Here is a 26526-nt window from a genome sequence, read left to right on the forward strand (position 1 = left end):
GCATGCAAAGGGGATTTAATATGTTAGCCCCTCCCCTGACAGAAAAGTGTGCAAAATTTTCAAAATCATTTTACTCATATACCATTCACAAGCAAAAAAACATTTGGTGGTTTGAAATATATCCCCATATATTAAATACAGCTTACGCCACTGTCACTGCTCGGTTGGTCACACTTCACCAAATGTATATGACAAACGGACAGACACTCCCTTGAGCGGACAAGGAAATTTATTATTTCTGCAATTGTGTTGTACTAACTTTAGCAAATGAAAGTGTCCCCTGCTGTTGGTCAATGGATATGTTACCGCGACGACCCAGGAAACCAAAGAAAAGGCTTAATTTGGAAGAGAAAATGGAAGTGATCCGGACCCATGAGCAGAATAAACTAACGGTGCGGGATTTGGCGAAAAGGTAACGATGTGGATACTCATAAATAAGTAATAATTTCGAGTCCATGCAGATTTAACATTGGAAAAACCCAAGCTGCTGAAATTCTGAAACACAAAGACTCAATCCGCGAAGGATTGACAACCGGAGAACTGAAAATGAGCCAGATGCGGAGGAATCCCCTTAGCCAGCAGGGCGCCCAGATCGACGAGCTGTGCTTTGACTGGTTCTCCAGAGCCAGAGTCGATAATATCGCCATATCTGGCGAGATGGTGCGGGAAAAGGCCAAGCAGATAGCGGAGGAAGTGGGCCACGACGGATTCTTGGCCTCGTCCGGATGGCTGCAGAAATGGCGAATCAGGCACAACATCGCCTACAATGCCACAGGTGACAGCCTGGAGCTTCAGGAATTTGAGGCCGTCCTGGTCAAGAGCGAACCCATCTCGAACAGGGACGATGATGATGATGATGAGCCTTCGCCTGTGCAGTTGCTGGGTCCTATCATTTCCATTGACGAGGCCATGATTCAGTTGGCTCGCTTGAAGGAGTTCGCCAGAGATGACTTTGTGTCCTACCAGCAGCTACTCAGCTTAGAGAATCAGTGGTGCTGGAAGTGGAACAACTTCAAGAAGGAGGTTCCTTGACCTTTGCGAACCGATGGTTAGTAATATTCAAATTTTTCTCTCGAACCTAGTTTTATTTTAAACGTGTAATATATATATATTTGATGTATCACATCGATTGTTTTCAAAGATTATTTTTTTTTTGTTATAACTCATGGAAAGGATAAACTAAATGATATTATATTAATATATTAAGGACATTTATTGCTCGCAGATATATAAAATACATGTTCATCATGGAAGTCCCTTAGAAATGAGAAAAAAAAATACATGATATAGGATTCGTTAAGACTAATTGTGAAGCTGTTTCCTCTTTGGCCAAAGCAGAGCCAGCTGGTGGAGATTGCCTCAGTCGTGGTTGGGGCCTCGTGCGATATTTAACAATTAAGGCGATTCTATAATATAATTGATAATTTCACTTGACAATTGATTGATTATTTCACTTGTACAAATCAATAGATCGACAGATTCAACCAATTTTTGTTATATTTTCGGCTTATGTTAAATGAGAGTTTAGGATTAATGCGCATAATCTACAACTTAAAATCGAAAAACTCAAGACATTAGATGTGCTAAATCAAGGATGAGGAACAGTACTTAGACTATATTAAACTTTGTACATTGTGCGATTACTTTGCTTGATTAATGAGAGCATGAATTGAAACTACTTGGAATTGTTGGCTGCGGTTGCGGCATCAGTTGCGGTCTCCTCCTCGCTTTCCTTTTCGTCGTCGTGCGGATTGGTAGAAGTGCCACTAACTGAAGAGAGGGTAGGCATCTCTTCGTCGTTTAGATGGATATTGTGGACCTTGAGGATATGGGTTTGAAGTCTACATAGGGAATAGGGAATTAGATGTGAAAATGCCATATAAAACGTCATCGGCTCACCTTCCGCGCCGCAAATAGGTGCGATCGCACTCTGGACACTTGTACGTTAGCGCGTCCTTGTGCTCGCTCATGTGATTTCTCAGCTGCACACTGTTCACTAGTTCCTTGTTGCAAACATGGCATTTGTGCCGCGGCGGCGTTCTCCGATGGGTGGCGTTCTGGTGGCGAACCATGTGGTGTTTGAAGGCGAACATCATACGGCAGCCTTCAAACGAACACCGTATCGTCTTGTCCTTGTTGTGTTTGGCCTTCGTGTGCCGCTCCAGCTCCACGTTCGTGACAAAGGTTTTGGGGCACAGCTTGCAGGGCTTCCGATGGGCGTGCCGCTTCATGTGGAACTTAAGCAGCGTCAGCGTGCGGTAGGAGGTATTGCAAATGGCACACTTGTGTTGGAAGCCCCACCGCGCCCGCTCCGTATTGGAGTGCATCTCCATCTCGTGCTTGACCAGCTTGCCCAGTTCGTCGAAGGCCTTGGTGCACAGCTTGCACACGTAAACGGGACCGCGGGGCAGACGGGAATTGGAGCGCAACGCCTTTGATGGCAATGCAGCCAGAGCGGCGGACGTGTCTAGCAGTTTATCGCTCCCGTTGAGCGATGAAGCATCCGTGCTGGTGACTTTGGAAATGGCATGGAGATTTGGCTGGGTCGCTTGCTGGGTGGCGTCCCCCATGATGTCGTAATACATGTCAAATGTGGGGAAGGGGTTGGCTGACGATGGGGCTGTGGTTGTGGTGGGTGATCCGGAGGATGTAGCTTCCGCTGCTGCTGCCGCTGTTATTGCTGCCTCAATTGCTGTTGTCGTCACCGCTGTGGCTGCGTCCAGTGTCACTGGATCGAGTTCTTCCTCTGGCACTGCCGGCTCCATTCTTAATGCTGATCCATCATCTCCGCCTCCACCTTCTGGTGAGAAGAACAACAATCATCAACAACGATCGTTGTTCGGATGTCAAACAGCATTTTTAGTTTATCAATCGTATGGTGCGTTCGCGGGTGTTGGGCATAGTTTTAATGGGAATTTGAGTTCAATCTTGTTGCAAGGCTATTGAGGCTCTTACCATTGCCACCGCCATTGCCTTCTGAGTCAGCCGTCGTCATTCTCTCAGCCCCACCGTCCGTCGGCATCATCAGATTGAGTTTACCATCCTCGACGGCCGGATTTTCGGTGGCTGTGATGGTGGCCGCCGAATTCGGCGATTGCGTCTCAATAATTGTGTCCACCAGGTGACTGCGTTGCAGGTGGCGGCTGAGAGTGCTCTTAGCCGCAAACGATCGAATGCAGCGTGGGCACTCGAAGGGTAGTTCTGTGGCGAAATTACGAAAATTAAATTTTAATGTTAAATTTTTCCAAAATTAGAATAAAGTTATGATGTCAAAAAAATATAAAAAGACAACATAATTACTTACTGCGTATAATAAACACCTCGTTGGCATGCACAGACACTGAAAGCAACAGATAATATATTAATAAAATAATATAACAACACTTTTAGTGATAACATATTCATTTTAATTGATTGGCGTAGCCATTACAGTGTGCCAAATTTGTGAAATCGTTAAATTTAATGCACAATTACTTGACTTACCACCATCGTTGATGCCGTGGTGGGCATTCAAATGCTTTCGCATGTCCGCATCTGATTCGCACTCAAACGGACATTTTGCGCACATAAGCATGGGTTCTAAGAGCAGAGATAAATGGCTTAAGGTGTGAATTCTATAAAGTTCCAGCAACGAACTTACTCTTGGCACTGCCAACGCAGAGCGTCTCAATGTTGGTTCGGGGCACGGACACCTTATCGCCCTTGGCCTGGACCATGTCTCTTGTGGGCATACGCTTGTGCACGGTTTTGTAGTGCCTGATGAGCAGTCGCTTCATGTTGTAGAGATTGGTGCACAGCTCGCAGCGATAGGGTGCTAGGCCTGATGGTAAAATCAGAAATGATGATGTATCAGTATTAGGTGGACTGAGCCAAGTGGCTTTTGTGACTCACCGCGATGGACAAACATGTGGTTTTCGAATTTGTACTGGCTGGTAAACTTCTTGTTGCAGTAAATGCAGTAGGGCTTCTGCAGATGCTTCGATTGCTCGTCATCGAAGTCATCCACATCGTCATCGTCGCTGGTCAAAAGCAAATTCTGATCCGTTGCAGCATCATTGTTGTCATTTTCGTCATCGTTGTCGGCATCCTCCTCTTCCTCCTCCTCCTCCCCCTCCTCTTCGCCCACCGCATCGTCCTCCTCCTCGAAGTCCTCGAACAGATTCTCGGCATCAAAATCAATACTCATGTTGTTGTTATCGATCACAATATCATCACCATCCACCACGGGCATATCATCCGCCGGTATAGTGCATATGGCGGCCACATCGGTGTTGTCAATGAAATCCTGCATGTCGCCAAACATCGAAATGTTAGACGTATTGGCGGATGGCATTTGCTGAACGGGTTCGTTCGCTGGAAGATTGGTCTCTGGGATTTCTGGAAAAATTCCAAATGCATTGCTGTCGGTTCCACCGGTGGAATCCCCCACCGTTGTCACTGGGACCGAATGTGTTACAACCGTGGAACTGGAGGTCGGCGCAAAGAAGAGCGGCGTGGCATCTACCACCATGTTAATGCTGCTTGTTTGAGGAATCGTCGTCGATATGGTGGGCATAGCCGCTGGTTGCTGCACTTCCACCTGCGCTGCCGCAACAACTGACGGATCAGCAACAAGTGGCTGACCAACTTCAACTGGTGGATCTGCAAAATATTACAACACATTCATGCCAAAAAGGTATAGTATTATAAAAAAATCAGAAAAATCTTTAAAAACTGTTTTAAAAATAATTAGGTTTTCTTTTCAAGCAGAAAAAATTAAAATAGTCAAAAAAACTAACAGGTGAATTGATCCTGTTTAGGTCCTTACCGAAAGTCACAATCTATCCATTGCATATGGTTTTCCTACTTTGAATATGCAATGAAAGCCCAGCTTCTATGGAACTTTTTTGAATTGTCATTAGCGCTTTGGCTAAGGAGAATACCCACAGTCCTACCCGCTAATAAATGCCAAACACTAAATGCGATTATGATTTAAGCTCAAATTTACTGATAAAAAATGGCAGGTTACCGTGTACAACGGATTGTAAATAATTCCAAATTGAATTGCATTGTTATCTATTTTTTTTTAATGTATACGTTATTTTTTCTTTTTGTAAACTGTTGGGTTTGTATGGGTTTGCAGAAAGTCACCGTCAAATGAATTAATCAAAGAGCAAAACAAAATATCTAATATCATTGAGTTGTGGTGCCAACTAAGGATCAAATAAAAATGTTTTTACCAACTCAAGCAGTTAATAAAAAGATTCATTTGCGACTCATTTCTTAACCCTCGGAAATACCGCCGAAAGACGAATACCGATCTCAAGACTCACATTTAATGCCCTCTGGGATGTCGGTGTGATCTGATTTCCTAGCCGGCGGCAGCTCATTGGTGGCCACGACAATCGGTGCCTCATGGACAGTGCTGGCTCCCACCTCGCCCGACCAGCTGGGACGCAGCTGCACCTCCGTGGGCTGGATTGTGTGGGATTCGGTGTAGTGATTCCTCAGCTGTGTGGGCGTGCGCGTCTCAAAGAGACACATGTCGCACGAGAACACGCCGGTCTGCTCCACCGGCGCCGGGTCCTTGATGATCTTTCCGTTCTCATCCAACCGATGGTGAACCATTTTGTAGTGCTGGATGAGATCGGCGCTCCGCAGTGAGTAGAAATCGCACTGGTCACAGAAGAACTTGGGCAAATCTATTCGGAGCAGAGGGACAGAGATTAGTAGGTATAACAAAACGAACATCTAGGAGGAATGAACTAACTGCTATGGGTCAACTGGTGAGATTTTAAACGCGGAATTGTTGAGAATGTTTTGGGACACAGCTTGCACTTGTGCTTGTAGATGTGAGATCCGCCAACGGTTGGCTTTGGCTTGACTGGAATCGTATAAGAGACTGTAGTAGGGTGATTCAAGTCTTTCAAAAAAATCTTACCTCTTATCTGCGGCATTACTTCCTCCACGATTAGCTCGTTGACATCGATATCCATTGGCTCGTTTGCGTCATCGCCGGACAGAAGCTTTTGCAGGCTAATATTAACATTGGAGGGGTTGTTCGGCTTGCTATCGTCAATATACTCAATGACCACGCCTGCAAAGGATCAATATGAGTGTACATTCTTAAGATCTTACTCCCAGGTAGGTGGACCCACCGCTTCCGTTGACCTGCTGCAGTGTGCCATCGGGCAGGACGAGGTACTCGGTGCCGATGCTCACATTGGGCGTATCCATGGGTGGCAAGGTGGAGGTGAGGGTGTCCACTCCGGGCCCCGCCTCACCCATGCTGACGGCCAGCTGCTGCTCGATGTCCCGCAGCTGGTCGGCATCGATCTGCGGCTGTGGCTGCACGTAGTCATCGGGGGCCAGCACAGTGGGTATCAGCAATTCCATGTCCTCCAGCGTGCACACCGGTTTGGGATCTTCGTTAATGGGCGCTGGCGGTTCCTTCGACTTAATATGTTCGTCCGCCTGGCCAATGGACAGACCGTGAAAGGTCACATAGTGTTCCAGTAGAACGCGCTGTTTCAGCGTGGTGAAGATGCACAACTTGCAGTTGTAAGAGATGCCCTCTGCAATATGAATACCATGCTGTTAGGTGAAACACTGTTTGTTTTAGGCGAAACCTGTACCTGCATGCTGGCGTATGTGCTGCTTAAGCTCTAGACGATTGTAGACCACCACTCCGCACACCTGGCACTCGTGCCGCATCGTCTTTAGTGTCTCTGGCTAAAATGGAAAAAAAGGTGGGTAATGCAGGCTGGGAACTATGAACCCGTTGAACCAAACACACCTCTTTAGCGACTGGCTTTGCCGGCCCCTTTTCCGGCTCCTGGCCCAAGGCGCCATTAGGTCTTCTCTGACCCTTGGAGCACAGTTTCCTGCACAGAATCTCATGAGCACGCAGTGCATTCTTCAGGAAGTAGTAGGCCACCTGCAGGCTCTTGCTACACTCAATGCAGATTAACTGCGGAAGCTCCGGAGCATTTTCGGCGCCCACGCAGAAGAGCAGGCATCGAAGGAGCGGGATCTTGTCCCCCGCATCCGCGGGATCAAGGCTGCGCGCCATCGCCACCGAGTCTAGTTTTAGGTACTCCGCGTCCGTTTTCAAGCAGCAGCGACACGAAAACTTGTAGTCCACCTCGGAGCCCGAAACTGCGTCCGAGTGCGAGCTATTCCTCTTGTTCAACGCCATCGTTCACGTGCTGCTCATCTGGTGGCGCCCGTTTCGCCTGGTGTCCTTCTTAACGGATTAACTGCTAACTGGCCACGGTAAATCTCGATTTCACAAAAAATTGGATTGTTTTTCTCCACTCGCGTCGCGTCGAAATAATTTCGCAAGACAGGGCTGTTTCGCATTGGGTTTTTGCTCGACCGGGTTGGCAGCCCAGCAAAACAGGGCTGCCCTCCCAGCCGATTGGCAGCGCCTATCGATAACGCGTCCATTTGGCGCACTGGAATTCTCTACTATATAATTTTCATAATTTCTAGACGTATTTAAAATATTTATTTTTCTTATCTAATTTTATTTGTTTTTAATGGCTTTTTTAAATCAAATGCATTTAATTCCTGCAAAGACTCTTTGCCTTTACACATTTCCTTTTCTTTAATTATTTAGGTTTATATAATTTAATTAAATTTTACGACACCATTTTTTAACAACGAAGACTGCCACCTAAGAAATTAAATGATAAAAGTAAAGTAGTTTTTTATGAATGTCAAATAAAAACAATTATAGTTTAAACGTATATTTATATGTTGACCAATTTAGCAGGACTGAGATTACTATCAAAACGACGAAGTAGTTTAGTCTGCGCCTAAAATTTTAAATGATTATGTACTATAAATGGAATTTCGATTTTTGAGGAAATTTAATAATTTTGTATTTGATTAACCTAAAGAAAATCGTATTTAAAGAAAAAACCTCGAGTTTATATTTAACCGAAATACGCGGCGGAATATGAATTAGCTAAAGAAAAAGGGAACATTTCTATTTCCGGGTTCAATGCTGTCTTTAGGGATCCTCAATAGATGTCAGATGCTTTAATCCTGGAAATTTCCCTATAAGACACACTTGTGGATTGCGCCAGGTATTTTAACATCATTAAAGTCTTAGAAATGTGGTTCGTGTTAGTTTATTAGCTAAGACAAAGTAGCAAATAGCTTTGTGTAAATATTAACTGGTGTACTCCATGGGCACGCACTCCTCGGCGGCCACCTCATGCGAATGCGAATCGTCCTCCATCAGATGCTGCAGGCTTTCATTGGGATAGCTAAAAAAACACATAAATTTAAATAAATACATATGAAATCAACAATTTTTAGTTACCACTTGGAGGGACTTTCATCGCTGAGCATTGTGGTGGGCACGGTGGCCGAGGTGCACTCCGGACTCATGAGCTCAAGGGGCGTCGGTCGTCGCTCCTGAAGCTGGCGAGCAATCTCCGCTTGACTCAAGCCAGGCGACACGTCTTTGGGTGCAGTCTGTAGTTGGAGCTGCTGCTGCGAAGGGGAAACTGTGGCGGTGAGCTGTCTTTTGGGAGCAGGAGTAGCAGCTGTGTGGATTCCATGGTTGGTTGGCAACATGCCGGTCAGTACTTTGCGCCTTCGTCCTCGTGTGGCACCCACAGTGGTCATGTGCGGGGGCACTCCCGGAGTTCCAGGTGCCCCCTTGTCCTTGTGCTTCCGCCGAATGGCGTCCTTTGGTGTCTGCGATCCTCCTGCAGCTCCGGACGTGGACGCAGGCTCCGAGTCGGAGCTGTCGGTGGCATCGGTGTCGCTGGAGTCTTTGGCCGGCTTCTCGTACAGCAGCAGGCGGTCCAGCAGGAAGGTGCGATCCCGCGAAACCTTCAACAGGCGTCGTTGGTTCGTGTGCAATAGATCCTGGAAGTACTCGTTCTCCTGTAAACACAAAAAGCTGTGACTTGCCGTTGCCAAGTTCAACTTTAGATATTTACATAGATGAGGAACTTCAGCTTTTTCTTCAGGGTCTTGTAGCGCTCCTTGAAGTCCGTCTCGTTGGCTCCTAATCCCGCGGAAACGGAGGACGAGCTAGCGAGTGCTGCTCCGCGGGAATTTGCCGGGACGCGATCTCTGGCAGGCGGTGGCGGTTCCTCGTCACTCGGTGGCTCGTCCTTGATGGCGCCCTCTTCCTGGTTGGCCAGGGATCTGCAGTACCAGCCCTCCAGCATTGTATTTTAATGGACTTCGCTTTTTGTTAATTTTCTTCTCGTATACATGCCACGAAGGGATGGAAGTTAACCGATAGTTGACCAGCTTATCGATAAGAATTGTTATCGATGTTTTGATTAAGTACCGTTATTAATTTAACTTTGCAAGTTTGAATTTAATTGTAATAAATTAAATAGGGTTATTAAAAATGATAGCTTCCTTAGTTATCTCTATTAAAAAAAGGATGTAGAATTACATTTGTAGCCATAGTCATATAACTGTTTTATTGAACAAAGTTAACGATTTATTTGTTTTTCGAAACCTTTTTCTATTAAGTAGTTGAACAAATGGGCAATAATTAGTCATAACAGACTAATTAGTTTATAGTTTTAACATATTTAAGTTCAGACAATGACCGTATAGAGTTTTATGAATTAACAAATAAAATAATAATCAGAATATTATCTCTCGTGTCTTTTTTAAGTTTATCTTTATTGAAGACTTTATTGTGTTTTAACGATAAGAACTATAAAGTATATGTTTATAGCTTGGCATATTGCCACTCATGAACAACCATTGAGGATTGGATGTCCTTGAGAGTTTGGCAACCTATCAGCGCCATTGTGATCTCGAAATCCTTCTTCAGCACTTTCAGCATCTCCTCCACGCCCTTCTCGCCATTGTAGGCCAGAGCCCAGACAGCCGGACGACCCACGAATACGGTCTTTGCTCCCAGAGCCAGGGCCTTGAAGATGTCGTTGCCCTGCATGATGCCTCCGTCCAGCATAACCACCAGATCCTCACCCACGGCTTTCACAATCTCCGGCAGAGCTTCGATCGAGGCCGGAACCGTGTCGATCTGCCGTGCTCCGTGGTTGGACACAATGAGTCCGGCGCATCCAAACTCCCTGGCCAACACGGCATCCTCGGCAGTCAGCACACCCTTCACCACAATGGGTAGCTGGGTAATGCTCTTTAGCCAGGCAATATCCTTCCAGGTGATGGTGGGATCGAACTGGCTGGAAACATACTCATTAATGCCAGAGGCGCCCATGGTGGCGCTACCCACTCCGGTGGCCTTTACGCCCTGGAAATTGGCCAGGGTCAGGTGCGATGGCAGGCTAAAGTTGTTGCGCACATCGGCACGACGGTGTCCAAAGATGGGGGCATCGATGGTCAGGACGAGGGCTTTGAAGTTGGCCTTCTCGGCGCGGCGCACAAGATTTTCTGTTATGGTACTAAAACAAAGGTGATTAAAAGATATAAAAAACATATATATAGGCGTCCCCTCTTACCGATCCTTGTAGATGTAAAGCTGAAACCACTTCACGGTGTCCGGCGCACCGACAGCCAGATCCTCCAGCGAAGTGGTAGACAGGGTGCTGAGTATAAAGATGGAGCCAGCTTTTCCGGCCGCCCTGGCATTTCCGATCTCGCCATCCGGATGTGCCATTTTCTGCATCGCAGTGGGGGCAATGCCCAGTGGCCACTTCATCTGCTCCCCGAAGATCTTGCAGCTGACGTCCAAGTGGGAGACATCTCTCAGGCAACGCGGACGCAGACGCAGCCGGCGGAATGCCTCGCGGTTCAGTGCCAAGGTGAACTGCTCACCGGCTCCACTGCGGTAGTAGTCCAAAGCATTCTTCTCCAACTGACCAGCGGCCTTCTTCTCAAAGTCCTCCACACACACCAGAGCCATGACTGTTACGTAACAGGGGAATGGAAATGTTCAATGTTTGGCAACACCTCTCGCCGCACCTCCCAGATTCGAACTAAACCCACTGAGATTAGGGGCCAGCATCAACAGCTTTTGCCTGGCGGGGTCCATAAACCGAGGAATCGCGATAAGCGCGCTGTCTGCCGGCTGCAACTGATAAGGGACCCCTTCATCATACCGAGATTACAGAGCACAGATCAGCGCAGAGATCATATTAATAAGAAGACGCAATAGGGATCTCTGCATGGGGGGTAGCCGCTGCCGGAGGTGATAAGATCACACTTTCATTTAGGAAGGGCTAAGGTTAATCGTCATCACGTACCTCCTGCAGGTTCCGATGCGCTCAACGTCCAATTCTCACCATTCGGTTTCCTATTTCTTGCGGGGGTTTCACTTACAAATGGCTTGAACGAGTGAAAGCTCGCTGGGAATTGTGAACTATCAACGGGTTTATTGAAAAACAACGTAAAATGTCTGTAGAAAACTCACTCTTAGAACTAGTTAACCATCGCCGGGCACTTCAGACACTGTACGACGCCTTAAGGTTGTTAAAGTACTCCAGATCCTTAGCGCTTATCGAGGGCACAAACTTGTTGAACGACTTGGTGAAGTCCTCCGCCTCCACAATCACGTTCTCCGGCAGCAGTTCCTTCTCTGTAATGGCTCCACTTAAGTGTCTGTCTATGATGCGTCTCACAGCCGAGAGCCAGGCATTCGAGCAGATGGAGTACAGATCTGCTCCGCTCATTTCATTCTTCAAGCGCTCGGCAATCTGGTCCATGTCCACGCCGGCTTCTAGGGCGAATCGCTGGGTCTGGGCACGTAGCACCGCTGCCTTGTCGTCGGCCGTGGAGCAGGGTCCAACGTAGAAAAGCTTGTCGAAACGACCGGGGCGCAAAAGGGCGGGGTCAATAAGATCCGGCCGATTGGTGGCGGCCAGTATGAAGATGGGCTTGCTGGTGTCGCCATCGCTCATGCCGTCCATCTCGGCCAGAAGTTGTGACACCACCCGATCCATAACGCCTCCAGAATCACCAGCCACACCGCGATTGGGAGCCAGGGAGTCCAGTTCGTCCAGGAAGAGCACACACGGTGCCGCAGAACGCGCACGGGAGAAGACCTCGCGAACATTCTGCTCGCTCTGGCCCACGTACATGTTGAGCAGTTCTGGGCCCTGCACGGACAGGAAGCTCAGGTTGCACTCGGTGGCCACAGCCTTGGCCACCAGGGTTTTGCCTGTTCCCGGGGGTCCGTAGAGCAGGATGCCCGATCTCCTCAGGTTCTTGCCCATTAGATGGACATGCTTGAGCGGCAGGCCAATGCTGCTCTGGATCTCGTCCTTGAGCTTTGCCAGACCACCGATATCCGACCAATAGACCTTTGGCACCTTCGGCGCACCCAAGCTATCGGCGAAGGAACTCTGCATGTCGGTTAGGTTCTTGGCGAAGTGTGACATGTCTAGCGTTTTCCTACTCAACCGATTCCGTATCTTCAGGCGAACGGCACTGTCGTAGAGCAACTGCAGGTCGCCCAGCAGAAAGCCCTGCGACTTGGAGGCCACTTCCTGCAGCACATTAAGGGTTTCCCTCCAATTCGAAGACACGCGCGACATGAACTGCGACTGATTTTCCCGCGAAAACAGGGGCAACATATCGATGGCCTTTTGATTGTAGATAACATCATTGAAAGTCTCGCGCACATGCATCCAACGAAGGATCTCGAACCGCTCATCCTTGCTGGGCATCTCAATGCTTATAATCTCCAGGAAGAGACCTTGAATCATGGGCTTAAGGTGCCTGTCGCTGGTCAAAGCCACCACCACAATTGGGTGCTTCCGATCCCGGTTAAAGAGCTCTTGAACCTGCACATGGAAGGCCGAAAGCAGACGCAGGTCCTCATTGCCCTCGTTGTCTATGCCAAATATCTGTAATGCAAATATATATATATTTGATATTTTAACTACGTTGATTGAATACCACCCACCTCGAAGTTATGGAAACATATCAAGAGCGGCTCGCTGACTTGGCTCTTGGCAAATACCGCCTTTAGCTTCATCTCCGTGTGCGATGGAACCTGTGAAACGATCTCCGCGCAGTCCGCACCGTAAACATGCATGCCCAACTCCTGGGCTACTGCATTAACGAGCTTCGATTTGCCGGACCCACGTTCGCCCTGCAGCAAGAAAACCGGGAAGATGTGCTTGGATGACAGACAGGCGGACTTCTTGGGCAGAAAGGCGTCCACCGAGGAGCGCAGCAGTTGGTAAGGCTTTCGCAGACCACTCGGGTAGTTCTCCACGATGGCCACGTTGTCGAGCAATTGGCGAGGCAGGAAACTGTGAACTGACGGCACTTGAACCAGGTTGCTGAAGTTCTTGGCCACCACCGCCTGCAGCTCGAACTCGCTGCCCTTCGTCTCCAGGTGAACGCACTTTAGGTGCACGTGGCGCAGATTGGCGAATATCAGGTAATAGTGCGCATAGGTGGCAGTGCCCAATAGCTCGGCGTTCACCTCGATGCGGTAGATATGGCCACGATGCAGGAGTCGCGGGGTGTTGAAGTAGTTGCTCAGGATGAGCTCCGTCAGTTCGGCGGGTAACTCATGCGGATCCGACAGCAAGTACACATGAGCTTTGGTGGCTATGCCTGGTATGGTCTGCTCATCAGCAAAGTGCTCTAGTTGCACCCAACAGTTGGAGCGGACTCGAAAGCGGTCCAGTATGTTGCCATAGAAGTTTTCCTGAATTGGTATTTGAAAATTAATTTTATCATTAAGATTTTTGTTTAATCTAATGGGTTATATGGATTTCAGACTCTCAAAACAAGCTAATATAACATTTAAGAATGACCCACCTGGACATACAGACAATTGGGTTGACACTGGGCCACCGGGAGAATCTGGGCTACAATGGTGTGTGGGGCCTCCTGGAGCATTTGCTTGATGACCGTTTGTGGCGTGGACCCTCCATCGCCAGCCAGGGGTTTACTGACCTTTTCCCTTCCCCCTCGGATGACCAAGTTGACAAAGTTGACGTCCGGCGACTCGGCATAGGTGTCGTACACCTCCCGACTGGCGAACACCAGGTGCTCCGACTTGATCAGCTCGTTCTTGATCAGCAGATCGTAGAGGCGATTCGGAATGGGGGTCAGCTGCAACTTGCCCTTGTAATATTTGGCGTAGCGCCAGTATACGGCGTATGTCAGATATCCGGGGTAGAGGAACCAGGGCCACTTGGGCGCCAGCAGCTGAACGGCGGAATTGTAACCCTCGATTAGCTCTAGGACGCGCCCGGAAAAGCTGAATCTCGGCTTGCCAGGATCCTGTTGATCGAACGACACCGAATTCCGCTTGCCCGCGACCTTTTTCTGCGGAAAGCAAACAGGAGTTAGCTAATGGGGTTAATATATTAGTTGTTGACCTACCGCAGCATCATTTTCATTCATTTTTCACAAAAATATGGACAAACACAACAGAAAGCACGAGTACAAGGGTTAATTTCGAAAGGCGGTGTCAAAGTTCAAGGAGCTGGGGGGTGGGCGCCAGACAAATACACTGAAATAAGCAATGGCAAGTCAATCCAGTTAATGCACAGCATATAATTAACCTTCGAAAAGGAGATTTAGCCAATTTATTTGGCCAGTTACGATGGATTTTACCTTTTTGATGATTACTCTCCTCTTCATTACGAATGTTTTGGTTCAGGTAACAAAAATACGCAGAAAATACCAAAAATATTTTGGCAGCCCTGCACCGGCTATAAGAACTACAGTAAAGTCTCCCTTGTAATGAATTAAAGTAAACGTGTTGTATATATTAAAGATATGGATGTTTTTTTTGTTTTTTGTTAAATTAAGGTACAAAATACAAAACTAGTTTTGAAAAAATTTAAATGTTATTTGATCCAATTTCTTCCGACTATAGTTTACTGTACCTATTGGCGCATTCAGTATGTTTTAGTATACTCTGCAATGCGTCGTAGTATTTTTGGCCATTTCAGACCTGGTCACACAGCCACGCAAAACAAAATAGTACAGATCCCCGTGTTTATTTTCCGCGAAAATGAGTCTGGAAATGAGTAATATCAACGGCGGGAACGGGACTCAAACGCCCCACGACAAGCGGGAGTTGCTCTGCCTGCTGAAACTCATCAAGAAGTACCAGCTGAAGAGCACGGAGGAGCTGCTCTGCCAGGAGGCCAATGTGAGCAGCGCGGATTTGTCTGAGATCAGCGAAAGTGATGTGCAGAAGGTGCTCGGCGCGGCTCTGGGACTTGGAGATGACAGCCGGGAGCAGAAGCATACTCCGGTTCCGCAGCAGGATCACAAGCCATCGGCGGTGACGGAGGCCAATACCGCGGAGGCGCTGGCCAAGTTCATCGGCGACGATAGCTTCGATGCCCAGCACTACGAGCAGGCCTACATGGAGCTGCGCACCTTTGTGGAGGACTCCCTGGACATATACAAGCACGAGTTGTCCATGGTCCTGTACCCCATCCTGGTGCAGATCTACTTCAAGATGCTCGCCAGCGGACTGAGGGAAAAGGGCAAAGACTTCATTGAGAAGTACAAATCCGATCTCGATGGCTACTACATAGAGGGGCTATTCAATCTGCTGCTCCTGTCCAAGCCGGAGGAGCTGCTGGAGAACGACCTGGTGGCCGCCATGGAGCAAGATAAGTTTGTGATCCGCATGTCCAGGGACTCGCATTCGCTGTTCAAGCGCCACATCCAGGATCGCCGGCAGGAGGTGGTCGCGGACATTGTATCCAAGTACTTGCACTTCGATACCTACGAGGGCATGGCGCGCAACAAGCTTCAGTGCGTTGCCACAGCGGGCTCTCACATTGGCGAGGCCAAGAGGCAGGACAACAAGATGCGGGTGTACTATGGCCTGCTCAAGGAGGTGGACTTCCAGACCCTGACCACCCCAGCGCCGGCGCCGGAGGAGGAGGACGACGATCCGGATGCTCCGGATCGCCCCAAGAAGAAAAAGCCCAAAAAGGATCCGCTGCTGTCAAAAAAATCGAAATCGGATCCGAATGCCCCCTCCATTGATAGAATTCCCCTGCCGGAACTGAAGGATTCGGATAAGTTACTAAAGCTCAAGGCCCTCAGGGAAGCGAGCAAGCGTCTGGCCCTCAGCAAGGATCAACTGCCCTCCGCGGTCTTTTACACGGTGCTCAACTCTCATCAGGGCGTCACTTGTGCCGAGATCTCAGACGATTCCACCATGCTGGCCTGCGGATTTGGAGACTCCAGTGTGAGGATATGGTCTTTGACGCCCGCCAAACTGCGTGCCCTTAAAGATGCAGATGCGTTGCGGGAGCTGGACAAGGAGTCGGCGGACATCAATGTGCGTATGTTGGACGACCGAAGCGGAGAGGTGACCAGAAGTTTTCTGGGCCACACCGGACCCGTGTACCGCTGTGCCTTTGCCCCCGAGATGAACCTGCTGCTCTCCTGCTCCGAGGACAGCACCATAAGATTGTGGTCCCTGCTCACCTGGTCCTGTGTGGTCACGTACCGTGGGCACGTTTATCCGGTGTGGGATGTGCGCTTTGCGCCGCACGGCTACTACTTTGTCTCTTGCTCTTATGACAAAACTGCCCGCCTGTGGGCCACGGACTCCAACCAAGCGCTGCGAGTCTTTGTGGGCCATCTCTCGGACGTGGATTGCGTGCAATTTCATCCCAATTCCAATTACGTAGCCACCGGGTCGAGCGATCGTACGGTGCGCCTGTGGGACAACATGACCGGTCAGTCGGTGCGCCTAATGACGGGACACAAGGGATCGGTGACTTCGCTGGCCTTTTCCGCCTGCGGACGGTACTTGGCCTCGGGATCGGTGGACCACAATATTATTATCTGGGATTTGTCCAGCGGAGCACTGGTCACCACCCTGCTAAGGCACACCAGCACCGTGTCCACGATCACCTTTAGTCGCGATGGAACTGTCTTGGCGGCAGCTGGCTTGGATAACAACCTGACTCTGTGGGACTTCCACAAGGTCACCGAGGACTATATCAGCAATCACATTACTGTGTCGCACCACCAGGACGAGAACGACGAGGATGTCTACCTGATGCGCACCTTCCCCAGCAAGAACTCGCCGTTCGTCACCCTGCACTTTACGCGTCGCAATCTTCTCATGTGCGTGGGTCTCTTTAAGAGTTAGGATCACAGGTTAGCTTAGTCGGTATACGTAAAGTAGGCTTTAGTAATTCCCGAAATGTTTAGGATTAAAGTTTTGTAATCCATTGTGCCCTGGAATGTCTTAGATTTTTAAGCCCAAAAGTTTGTGTATGCATAACTTATCAATAAATTTTAATTGAGAGGAAAAGTCGCTGATTTGGATCCTTATATATAGTTCATATTTATTTAAAAGTCATACAATGAATACGCAACTGGAATAGGAGGAATAACCTACTCCGCATCGGCCAGGCCGAACGTCCGGCGCACGGCCACTGAGTTCTTGATGTTGAATATCGCACAGCGCGGCGGCTTCTCCCCGCCAAAGGCCAGGGTGTAGGGATCCTCCGGACACTGGCGCATGCACTGCAGACGACCCATGTTGAACTCGTGCTCATAGACGTGCTTGGCCTCCGTGCCGTTGAAGTTCCACACCTTGAGGGTGCCCTCCGTGGAGATGGAGGTCAGCAGGTTGGGCATCTGGCTGTTGAAGCACACCCCGGAGATCTCCTCGTTGTGGGCCTTCAGGGACCACAGCACCTGGTCGGGCGATCGCTTGTCGGCGTAGTGCAGGCTGCCATCGTTGGTGCCCACGATGAAGTAGTCGCTCTGGGTGGGATGCCACAGCACTTTCTCCACCTCGCCATCGACCTTCCACTGGATGCTGGACGAGTTCACCGCGTCGGAGTCGCGGCAGTCGAACAATCTCACATATCCATCGGCACAGCCGGTGAGTATGCTCTGGGCCTCCTGCGGATGGAACTCCAGCGACTGCACCTTCTCGCCGAAGGCTGTGATGGTCGTATGTGGTTGGCCCTCGTCCATGTCCCAGAGTATCACGGTCTGGTCCACGGACCCGCTGGCCAGAATGTGCTCGAAGTTGGTGTTCCACGAGAGATCCAGCACCGCGTCCTTGTGTCCATACTGCTCCTTGTTCTGCTTGCGGCTGCCCTTGGAGCCCAGCTTGAAAGTGGGCTCAATGGAGTCCTGAATATCCAGGTCCCAGATGGTGATGATGGGGTCCATGCAGCCGATGGCGCACATGTTGCCCGCCTTGTCGCTGCCCGCATCGTGGTTCATCCACTCGATGCAGAGCGGGAAGCTGGGCAGCAGGAAGTCGTGGTGCGTGTAGAGGGCCTCCTCCTCCTGGTTGAACACCCACACCTCCATGGAGGCGGCGTCGTCTTGGACGTGGCCCACCAGAATCAGGTTGTCGCTGGGCTTGATAACCTCATCCTCGGCCTCGGAATCCTCGTCCTCATCGGGAATTTGCTCGCCGGCATCCACGATGTTAGCGAGACTGGTGACAGTGGCGTTCTCCTCGTTGTCGTACTCCTGGAACTGAAACTCATCACGAGGATTTCTGTTCTCACTGTTGGCATCCACATGGTCGTCCACATCCATGTCATCGCCGTCAGCTGTGTCACCGTCGCCCTCCTCCGCCTCGTCATCGCTCTCCTCGTCCAACTCCTGCTGCGTATCGCCAATGATCCTCGCCAGCTCCGCCTGCGTCAGCACGATCTTGTCGGGCCTGTCCTTGGCCACGCCCCGTGGCACGAAGCACAGTGCGGGCACAAAGTCAATGCTCGCCTCCGGTGGTCCTTCCTCTGCCATTATTTAAATTGTAAAACAAAGATTACCCCACTAAACGCAATAGTCAACACGTGCAGTTTCAAACGAGAAAGGCAGTGTGACCGAAGCGAAATCATTTCAATATTAACAGTGTTTCAAGAAAATATACTAAAATGTAAAATAGCCTTAAAACAAAATTGTTTTTTTCTTATATATTAACCTTTAATTATTTAAGCCATTTTTTTTATTTGTAGGTTACTTTTTAACAAGTTTGTTCACTTTAACGAGAGATTTATTTATTTTGAAAACAAGACCGAATTTGCTGTTAAGCGGAGTTGATTTATGGATGCAGCGAGATTTTCTTATCTTTTCGCTATCAGAACTTTTCGCAGCTTAGTGCAATCAAAGATTTAGCTATCTCCAGATATACCTCCGATCTTCATCAGTCTAGAAGTTGCCTTCAGAATGGACGCGCGTAAATTTTCCACACACATATTGGACACCTCAGTGGGAAAAGCGGCTGCCAATGTCAGAGTAACAGTTTCCTCGCTGGACGAGATCCAGGAGTGGAGAGCACTCCGGGCGGCCCAGACTGATGCCGATGGTCGCTGCCTGCTCCTGGAGCCTGGTCAATTTCCCAGTGGAATCTACAAGCTTACCTTTCATGTGGGTGCCTATTTTGCAGAGCGCAATGTGAAGACTCTGTATCCAGCAATTGACATCATTGTGGACTGCAGAGAAAATCAACACTATCATATTCCCCTATTACTCAATCCCTTTGGCTATTCTACATACCGTGGTACATAGAGTTTAATACAAAAATTATAATGCAAATATAAATAAAACAATCGTTTAAATAACTACTTAAGTTTTTTTCAATTATAGTTTGGTGCTCTTAATTAAAATACTTTAAAATTATAATTTTTACTTTCATTATATATTACACGTATTGTTTTCTTTTGTTTTTTTTAACTTTTTGTTGTATTAATTAACAAAAATATGAGAGTGAAGGAAACTAATGAATAAAACTAATAAAAACAAACATAGTTAACACGAGATAACGAGAAAATAAACACACAAACACGACACAATTTATAATTTAAATATTTTCATCGCTAGCTGTAGTCACGACAGAATTTTGCTCTTCGTGCGTAAATTACCGTCAAAATTCAGTCACGCGCTCATCTCTATTCGCCAAGTGTCTTACCATCTCTAGCCAGTATTTAGTGTAGTTTCAGTTTGTATTTCGCGGGTGGTTCGTGTGTGCGCTCCGTTGTCGGTGTTTGGAATTGAATGTTTTTGAAACGGCGATCGGGTCTTGTGCTCGCCGGTATTTATAATAAAATAAAACCAAAATTAAATAGTATAGTACCATTGCAAGTTATAATTGGAATGTGAGTGCCGCATACCCTTGAGTTCTACGGGTCTCGTTGGATTCTGCCTCCCACTGAGGCGCAACAGTTGTTTCGGAATAAGAATCTGTATGGAAATGATATCCGTGTGTGTTTTCAAAGAGTTAAACAAGAAGTTGGATTTGTTATTGGAAAGTACAAACACACAGCGGCACTACTCCCATAGACACACACTCGATGCGGCCGAGCCAACAAATCCCCGACAAATCTTAAACCAGTTTTAAGATACATATTCTTGGTGTCAGTGTGTGCATGTTGATTTTTTCTGGCATTGTTTTCGTTTTTTTATTTCGTGCTGCTGGCTCTGCATCTTTTTTGTGTACCCTTTTCGCTTGCCTCTGCCTCTAATCGCGTTTCCATTTTCTGGCCGCCGTCCAGATCAGAGGTCTTGGTTTTGGTTTGGGTTTGGGTTCGTGGTCCGGCCGAGCAACAAGTACCCTGCCTAGTACCTATACCTATACCTAGATCTATACCCATACCCGTACCCATACCCATACCAAGTGCCAGCCCGCGTCTCGCTTCGTCTCCCACCTGAAAACCCGAAAAACACGGAAAGAAACGAGCTTAGATTCTAACGAGATCAGCACGCCAGTTGGTAACTCTGTCCCAATTGGTCCAATTTGACTGCTGTGTACGAGGCACCTTTAAAAATCCGGCGTAGAATCGCACAAATAATTCCAAAAGGTGAGTTGGTGGGATGTACAATATCAAGGGTCTTGGTGATCTTGTGTAGTAAAAAAAATATATAAATTTATATATGCTGTATATATTGTTGGCCAGAATCTGTTGGAATATATATATCAAATCTTGGGTTCCAAAGATTATACTTAGATTTTTTCTAAAAAAAATGCTATAAAATTAAAAATTGAATTTAAATGAAATTGTTAAATAGCTTTTAATAATAATTTTCTGAAAGTACCAGTAAATTTTTTATATTTGTAGACAAAATATAATAAACAAATTTTTAATTCATTGAATGATTAAAACTATATTTATGTAAATAACAATATTCAATTTAATTACAAATTATCTTGAGTCAGAAGTCCAAAAACAACAATTTTGGACTTGTATTTAATATATATAATATACATATACACACATTGGTAAATATTTATGATTCAGAACAATAGAAAAATGTAAACATTATTTGATCAAGCTGGGTTTTTGCGTGTTTCTGAAATTAATTAAAACAATGAAATGTATTGATTGTGCAAATATGTCGTCAGAACCAGTTGGACTACAAAAGCAAAATTAACACTTTTATTATTTATTCGGGATACAAGTTCTACGGAACATGGGAAACAATTTAAGTAAACTCTTTGATAACTAATTTGAAATTCAATGCTGATTAAATTTCGAAAATATTTTCGTTAAGTTGTCTAGCCCGAGGATTATTACCTCACCGACTATGCTATTTGCCGGGTAATTTGGTTTACCTAATAATTGAAAGTTCAGCGCCGCATTAAATCGCAATCAAAATGACAACTCGCTAACGGTCAATTAATCATAAATCTCAATGAATACGGCAAAAAGGCCGAAAATTGTGTATATGTAATTGATAATCGATCCGACGATAAACACTTTCCTGGCCCGCAGCTCTGGCCAAAATCCAATCATTAATAACTGTAGTCAAAAGATAAATAAAATTATGGCTGCGAATACCGTTACATGGGGCGCTGGAAAAGTGTCAAAAATCGTAACCTACGTGGATATAATTTGCACTGACGTAAAGCCAAAAAACCTAATATGCGATGATCGTTAAACGCTGTAGGCAAATTAGAGAGCGGCTCAGCCGGCCAAAGTGCAGAAAAGAAGGCAAAAGCTTAGCCGCAAAACCAAAGCAGCAGCAGAAAAAAACAAAAACCTTTAAGACTGCACAGTTGGGGGGTAAAAAATGGGGGGAAATCGCCACTGCTTGAGCATGTTTGTCGTCGAGTTCAGCTGACATCGCAAAATGGCAAGAAGCCTCTCTAAGATACACAGAAAAAAATTTAGAGTTATGCAGATTGCTTAGACAATTGTAATTTTCATCTTAATAATGGAATAAATATGTTAATTTCTTTAATGTTATAATAATTCTTTTTTAAATATAATGAAACAAAACATATTTTACTTTTTCTGATGCACATATAACAAAGTGTTCACTTTTAAAGATAGTATGCATTGTGGCCCATTCGTTCTTATCATCTGCATTTCCAACAAAATAAAAAAAATATATATATATATATTCTGTTACTGTGTAGCTAAAATGGCAAGAGCAAACAGGAAATGAACCCGCATGCACTTTTTCAAGTACCTTTCGTTCGAATTCGCTGGCCGATTGCATCGAGTCGTATACTCGAGCACCGAAGTTGGAGCTCCGACTTGAGCTTGAGCTTGGTCTAAAGTAAATTTTGTCGTCGTCTTGTGTTTCTTAGTTTGCTTTTAAGTTGTGCAAGTACCCAGCAGTTTTAAGAGAGGTTCCGTAAGGGTATACTGGAACATGCAGTTCAGAGAACAATGCGAAATGTACGATGTGCATTTAAGTTCATGCAAATTCTCACCAATTGTATTTTAACCTTGAGTTATGAAAACTTTTATGTCTGGGGTTTCCAAGTCGGTGCATTCGTGTAACTTACTCTTTAACAAAACTTTGTTTTCAATATTAAAATTATTTGTATATTCTTTTATTTACTATACATTTAATTGTTTTGCTTGAACGTAAGTTAACAAGTTAAGATATATTTGTTTATTTGGTGTCTCGACAGTAAGCCTTCACTTTCTCGTTTTCTAAGATTTGTTTCCCCTTAAATATTAATTTAAGATTAAATCGAAAGACTCAATCTCCCACGCTAAGCGGTTAAAAATAGGTATCTTTATGTCGAATCCTCGGGCCTAGCCTTACCTTTTAATTTTATTTTACTGCATTTTGTTTTGTTAATTTCCATGCAATTTCAGGGCATTTCATTCCGCTTGGGCGTAGTTGTTCCCGTACCCAAGTCGATGTTTTTTCGCAATGTTTGCGCAGTTGTGTGGGCCTGCATTTGTATCTGAGTGTGCGGGGCTGCAGGGGTGCGGATGTGGATGTGTGAGTCGACCAACCTGTTCGGGGATCAGGGAATGAGTCAGCGCTGGGGGTTCGCATCCATCCATGAGATACAATTCGAGTAGACTCAGTAAAGTGTTTGCCGAGGACACCAGGGGATGCGGCGTCCTTCTTCCTTTCTGACCTGCACTCAAGCGTTTATCCGTCGAAGGTTTTGATTATTTTGTTTCTTGTGCCCTTAGCAATGTCTCATATTACTCGGTGGATGGAGTCGTATCCCCTGCCATCCGTATCTTTCCGTTCTTTGCTTTGTTCATCGCCTCTTTGCTTCATTTCCCGTCTATGCATGGGGCCACTCGAAATGCGTTCAATGTGTAGTTTCCGATAAGCCTGCATTATGATATACTTAAAGGGCGAAGCCGTACTGACTCTCTTTAATTTTTCGGAGCATAAAGCTAGTGGCACAAATGGTTGGTACCAAGTGGCACCTGCAGATAAATAAAACTGATTTGTGTGTTAATATCCCAAAATAAATACAATATTCCAAATTAAATTGTAGTCATCATAAAAAAAGTCAAAAAGTCAATACTAAGCCCTTGCAAATTTGGAAAATATATATAAATTTTATGAAATTTGTTAATTTTCTCGATTAATGCCGATCGTACTTTCCTACCATCATTACAGCATTCATTTTCATTCTTAATATGATTATTTTCTGAGCATCATTATGAAAATATTCTGATTTACAACTACCTGATTAATTCGTGTAAGACAGACGACCTTGACAATCTCTGCCCCCAGCGCTTGGCATAATTATCGTGTTTGGGTTTTATTCCACACGCTTCGCCCAATGTTTACCAAATAAATTTGGAGTGCGTTTAGTACCTTCCTTACCTTCCTACCTACTTACCCGCACTCCAAAGTGGATTGCAGCAGGTGGCGTGACTAAGACATTCCGCCATGGCAAAGTGAGTTTTTCAAAATTCGAAACCAATTTCAGAGCTACAAAGCCGCTCTTTTTCTTTGTGGCTCTCCATGCGCTTTATAGTTCGCTAGCTGCTGCTGCTGCTGCTGCTAACAAGCATTATTTTAGTCTTCCAAGCAGGCTTTTATTTTAGCAAATTTTTTTTGAATTTTTATTTTTGCACATATACACATGACCACTTTTATGGTTTCGGCATTAAAAATGTGGCGCAAAATTCAAACACTGGAGCGTAATTGAACAAGCTTGAGAGATGCTTCATGGGTGTGGTAAATGGGGGGTTTTTGGGAGGGTAGGAAAGGGGGTTGTATTAGACGAAGTCAGTCGCGCACTAAATCCCAATGGTAACGCACCCATTAATCACAAAAGAGAAACAATAATGCTCGGACGGGCGAAAAAGTGGTAAAAGCCGCAGAAATACCCAAACAAAGCGAGTTAAAAAACTGCAAGCAATTGCTTTAAGATGTTCCTGAAAGATACCAGCCGGTTGTTAATTAATAAGTTTTATGTCTTGCGATATGTACTAGAAATTCTAAAAATACAAGCATCCAACTATTGTGAGTCAGTGGCGACTCTCACATAGAATGCCATCACTTTCGACGGAAATTCTCTATAGCATCAAGTGATTTTATTGTCTGACATTTTGGCATTTAGGCATTTCGGGGTGTGGTGGACTCGTCACCGACCATATAATGTTTAATTAGTGCGAATTGCGTTGTGCAAAACAGTTAGCTTCTGTCTTGGCCAATTTCGTTGGTTAGGGGAACGGCTGTAATGGGGTAATTAAAAGCATTGTTAATGGGATACAAATGGGAGAGGGATATCCCATTCCTGCAAACAAAACAGGCAACGTATGCAGCTAATTAATTAAGAAAATGTTAATGTGGTAGGGGTGAACGCAAGCGACAGTATTAATTACTTTCCAAACGAAATCGATCAGAACTCAAAACCTTTTCATCGTATCGTGGCATTTATATTAAGGTACAAATTTGTTTATGTTCATAATCTTTAGGTTATTTAAAATATTTACCTTTCAAATGGATACCAAGATACCAATTTGTTTATTTTTATATTCTTACTTTATTTAAAATACCTTTCAAATGGAAACCTAAAGTATTAACATAGTTATTTAAGTTACATAAAACAAGGGTTTTTTCTTATTTACTTAAAAAATTTAGATAAATATTTTTAAAAACCTTATTTGGAAGAATTGACTTTAATTAGTATTCTATTATTATTATCTGTCGATTCCCCGCTAACTCAATAAGAATGTTTCGGTTGGGCCCTGCCAAGAGTGTTTCAAGTAAAGAGCTATTATTAGCAAGTGCTTATTCCCGTTTTGGCCAGCTCATTAGCCATTCTGGGCACAAGCCACGTAACAGTAACAAGGCATAAAAGACGAAATACACGAGTACGGCCATACGTCTATAAGCCATTCCATATTCACACCATTCACGATGGTTTATCAGGTTGCATGCACGCGATTCAAATCAATTGCCACAATGACACACATACAAATTGTAATGCTGCGGACACAGATACTTTTCGCAGCCACTGTGTGTGCTTGGGGCCCAGACAATCGTCTAATGCCCAAACCAGAACGATGACGAGGCAGTCCCGTGAAGAAGACCTTCACGGTGGCAAACAAGAGCTGTACACTCCACAATAACAACAGTCGCATTCTATATTCTACGTCATCCAAGGAAAAAATGGGTGGTGGGAGGTAGCTAGTGCGAGACAATTGCACGTGCTTTGCATGTCGAATTACAAAATAACGAGAACACAAACTTGTAACTCACTTTACAGTCGACAGCTACGCAGAAGCTCTTTTCAGTTACAAAGCAACAGGTTTCGTTTAATTCAATATCACTGGGAAAAATGTGAATTGTGAAGTCAAAATGAAACTTAAGTATTAATATTTATTTGGAAATTATCAATACTTAAAATAGATAGTACTTTAAAAAACTTCCTTAATATAAATAAAATTATGCCCACAAACACCGTATGGTAATACAAAAACAAGTAATATCAAACTTAAAAATAATAATTTTGAATAAATTATATTTTTTAAATTTTATTTTAAAAATATTTTGTACTTTCAAAGTCTTTAAAATCTTTTCTTATTTAAAAGTAAAAGCAAAGGAACCAATGAAGTGAACTTGTTAAAATTAATATATTCACAATATTCCTTTTGGAGTTCGAGTTTTTCGCTCAGTATAGTGTTGTTAAGAGGAGTTTGTGGGAAGAACCGCCCACAAGAGGGGGCGCAGCGCTGTTTCTCTTTTAGCGGTTCTTTCTTTCTGCATAATTACAAGGCCTCTTCGGGGGCATCAAATATTCAATCGACACAATGGCACACATTCGACCTCTATTCTCTCCTCGCTTTGTTTTGGTCAGTATTTCTTATATTTTTATTTCGGCTGCTATACTTTTATTTAGGTTAATGCTAAAAAATTGTCATAGCTGGCGGACAACTT

At 45.5% G+C, this 26526-nt stretch overlaps 9 protein-coding genes across 12 annotated transcripts in view; 4 read left to right on the forward strand and 5 right to left on the reverse strand.

Moving 5' to 3' along the window:
- Window positions 1–123: 123 nt before the first annotated feature.
- On the forward strand, window positions 124–1123 carry LOC121466816 (tigger transposable element-derived protein 6). The gene is made up of 2 exons (XM_041707299.1): window positions 124–412; window positions 462–1123. Exons 1-2 carry the CDS (start codon window positions 294–296, stop codon window positions 1030–1032), a joined length of 690 nt encoding a protein of 229 aa, XP_041563233.1. The 5' UTR covers window positions 124–293; the 3' UTR covers window positions 1033–1123.
- A 71-nt stretch (window positions 1124–1194) lies between these two features.
- LOC108143285 lies at window positions 1195–7344 on the reverse strand. 2 transcript variants are annotated; one of them, XM_041707289.1, is made up of 13 exons: window positions 6776–7344; window positions 6615–6711; window positions 6138–6554; window positions 5921–6076; window positions 5750–5863; window positions 5313–5681; window positions 3892–4641; window positions 3641–3820; window positions 3484–3579; window positions 3305–3340; window positions 2956–3201; window positions 1900–2800; window positions 1195–1841 (listed from the first exon to the last, which is right to left on the reverse strand). In XM_041707289.1, exons 1-13 carry the CDS (start codon window positions 7175–7177, stop codon window positions 1676–1678), a joined length of 3930 nt encoding a protein of 1309 aa, XP_041563223.1. In that variant the 5' UTR covers window positions 7178–7344; the 3' UTR covers window positions 1195–1675. The 2 variants fall into 2 exon arrangements, with proteins under 2 accessions (XP_041563223.1, XP_041563224.1); XM_041707290.1 differs by lacking the exon at window positions 5750–5863.
- Window positions 7345–8101: 757 nt separating this feature from the next.
- On the reverse strand, window positions 8102–9239 carry LOC108143284 (INO80 complex subunit E). The gene is made up of 3 exons (XM_041707298.1): window positions 8940–9239; window positions 8312–8883; window positions 8102–8255 (listed from the first exon to the last, which is right to left on the reverse strand). The coding sequence occupies exons 1-3, from the start codon at window positions 9171–9173 to the stop codon at window positions 8159–8161; spliced, it is 903 nt and encodes a 300-aa protein (XP_041563232.1). The 5' UTR covers window positions 9174–9239; the 3' UTR covers window positions 8102–8158.
- A 397-nt stretch (window positions 9240–9636) lies between these two features.
- On the reverse strand, window positions 9637–10854 carry LOC108143283 (peroxisomal (S)-2-hydroxy-acid oxidase). The gene is made up of 2 exons (XM_041707297.1): window positions 10449–10854; window positions 9637–10391 (listed from the first exon to the last, which is right to left on the reverse strand). Exons 1-2 carry the CDS (start codon window positions 10850–10852, stop codon window positions 9695–9697), a joined length of 1101 nt encoding a protein of 366 aa, XP_041563231.1. The 5' UTR covers window positions 10853–10854; the 3' UTR covers window positions 9637–9694.
- Window positions 10855–11219: 365 nt separating this feature from the next.
- LOC121466813 (peroxisome assembly factor 2) lies at window positions 11220–14608 on the reverse strand. Of its 2 annotated transcripts, XM_041707292.1 has the most exons (6): window positions 14527–14608; window positions 14293–14422; window positions 13723–14235; window positions 12854–13609; window positions 11360–12794; window positions 11220–11308 (listed from the first exon to the last, which is right to left on the reverse strand). In XM_041707292.1, exons 2-5 carry the CDS (start codon window positions 14311–14313, stop codon window positions 11391–11393), a joined length of 2694 nt encoding a protein of 897 aa, XP_041563226.1. In that variant the 5' UTR covers window positions 14314–14422; window positions 14527–14608; the 3' UTR covers window positions 11220–11308; window positions 11360–11390. The 2 variants fall into 2 exon arrangements, with proteins under 2 accessions (XP_041563226.1, XP_041563225.1); XM_041707291.1 differs by lacking the exon at window positions 11220–11308 and having other exon boundaries at window positions 11315–12794.
- Window positions 14609–14880: 272 nt separating this feature from the next.
- On the forward strand, window positions 14881–17209 carry LOC121466814 (transcription initiation factor TFIID subunit 5). The gene has a single exon (XM_041707293.1). The coding sequence runs from the start codon at window positions 14930–14932 to the stop codon at window positions 17042–17044; it is 2115 nt and encodes a 704-aa protein (XP_041563227.1). The 5' UTR covers window positions 14881–14929; the 3' UTR covers window positions 17045–17209.
- An 8-nt stretch (window positions 17210–17217) lies between these two features.
- On the reverse strand, window positions 17218–18754 carry LOC108143282 (periodic tryptophan protein 1 homolog). The gene has a single exon (XM_041707296.1). It carries the CDS (start codon window positions 18670–18672, stop codon window positions 17293–17295), a length of 1380 nt encoding a protein of 459 aa, XP_041563230.1. The 5' UTR covers window positions 18673–18754; the 3' UTR covers window positions 17218–17292.
- A 240-nt stretch (window positions 18755–18994) lies between these two features.
- On the forward strand, window positions 18995–19493 carry LOC108143347 (5-hydroxyisourate hydrolase). The gene has a single exon (XM_017267668.2). The coding sequence runs from the start codon at window positions 19096–19098 to the stop codon at window positions 19435–19437; it is 342 nt and encodes a 113-aa protein (XP_017123157.1). The 5' UTR covers window positions 18995–19095; the 3' UTR covers window positions 19438–19493.
- Window positions 19494–19861: 368 nt separating this feature from the next.
- LOC108143488 (formin-J) overlaps window positions 19862–26526 on the forward strand; it is a 38943-nt gene continuing 32278 nt past the window's right edge. For both annotated transcript variants that reach the window (XM_041707255.1, XM_041707256.1), the window contains exon 1: window positions 19862–20726. The gene's annotated coding sequence lies outside the window, so the exon portion shown is untranslated. The remainder of the gene's footprint in view (window positions 20727–26526) is intronic.

Source organism: Drosophila elegans, unplaced genomic scaffold (assembly GCF_018152505.1).
Source record: "Drosophila elegans isolate 14027-0461.03 unplaced genomic scaffold, ASM1815250v1 contig_183, whole genome shotgun sequence".
Lineage (NCBI taxonomy): Eukaryota > Metazoa > Arthropoda > Insecta > Diptera > Drosophilidae > Drosophila > Drosophila elegans.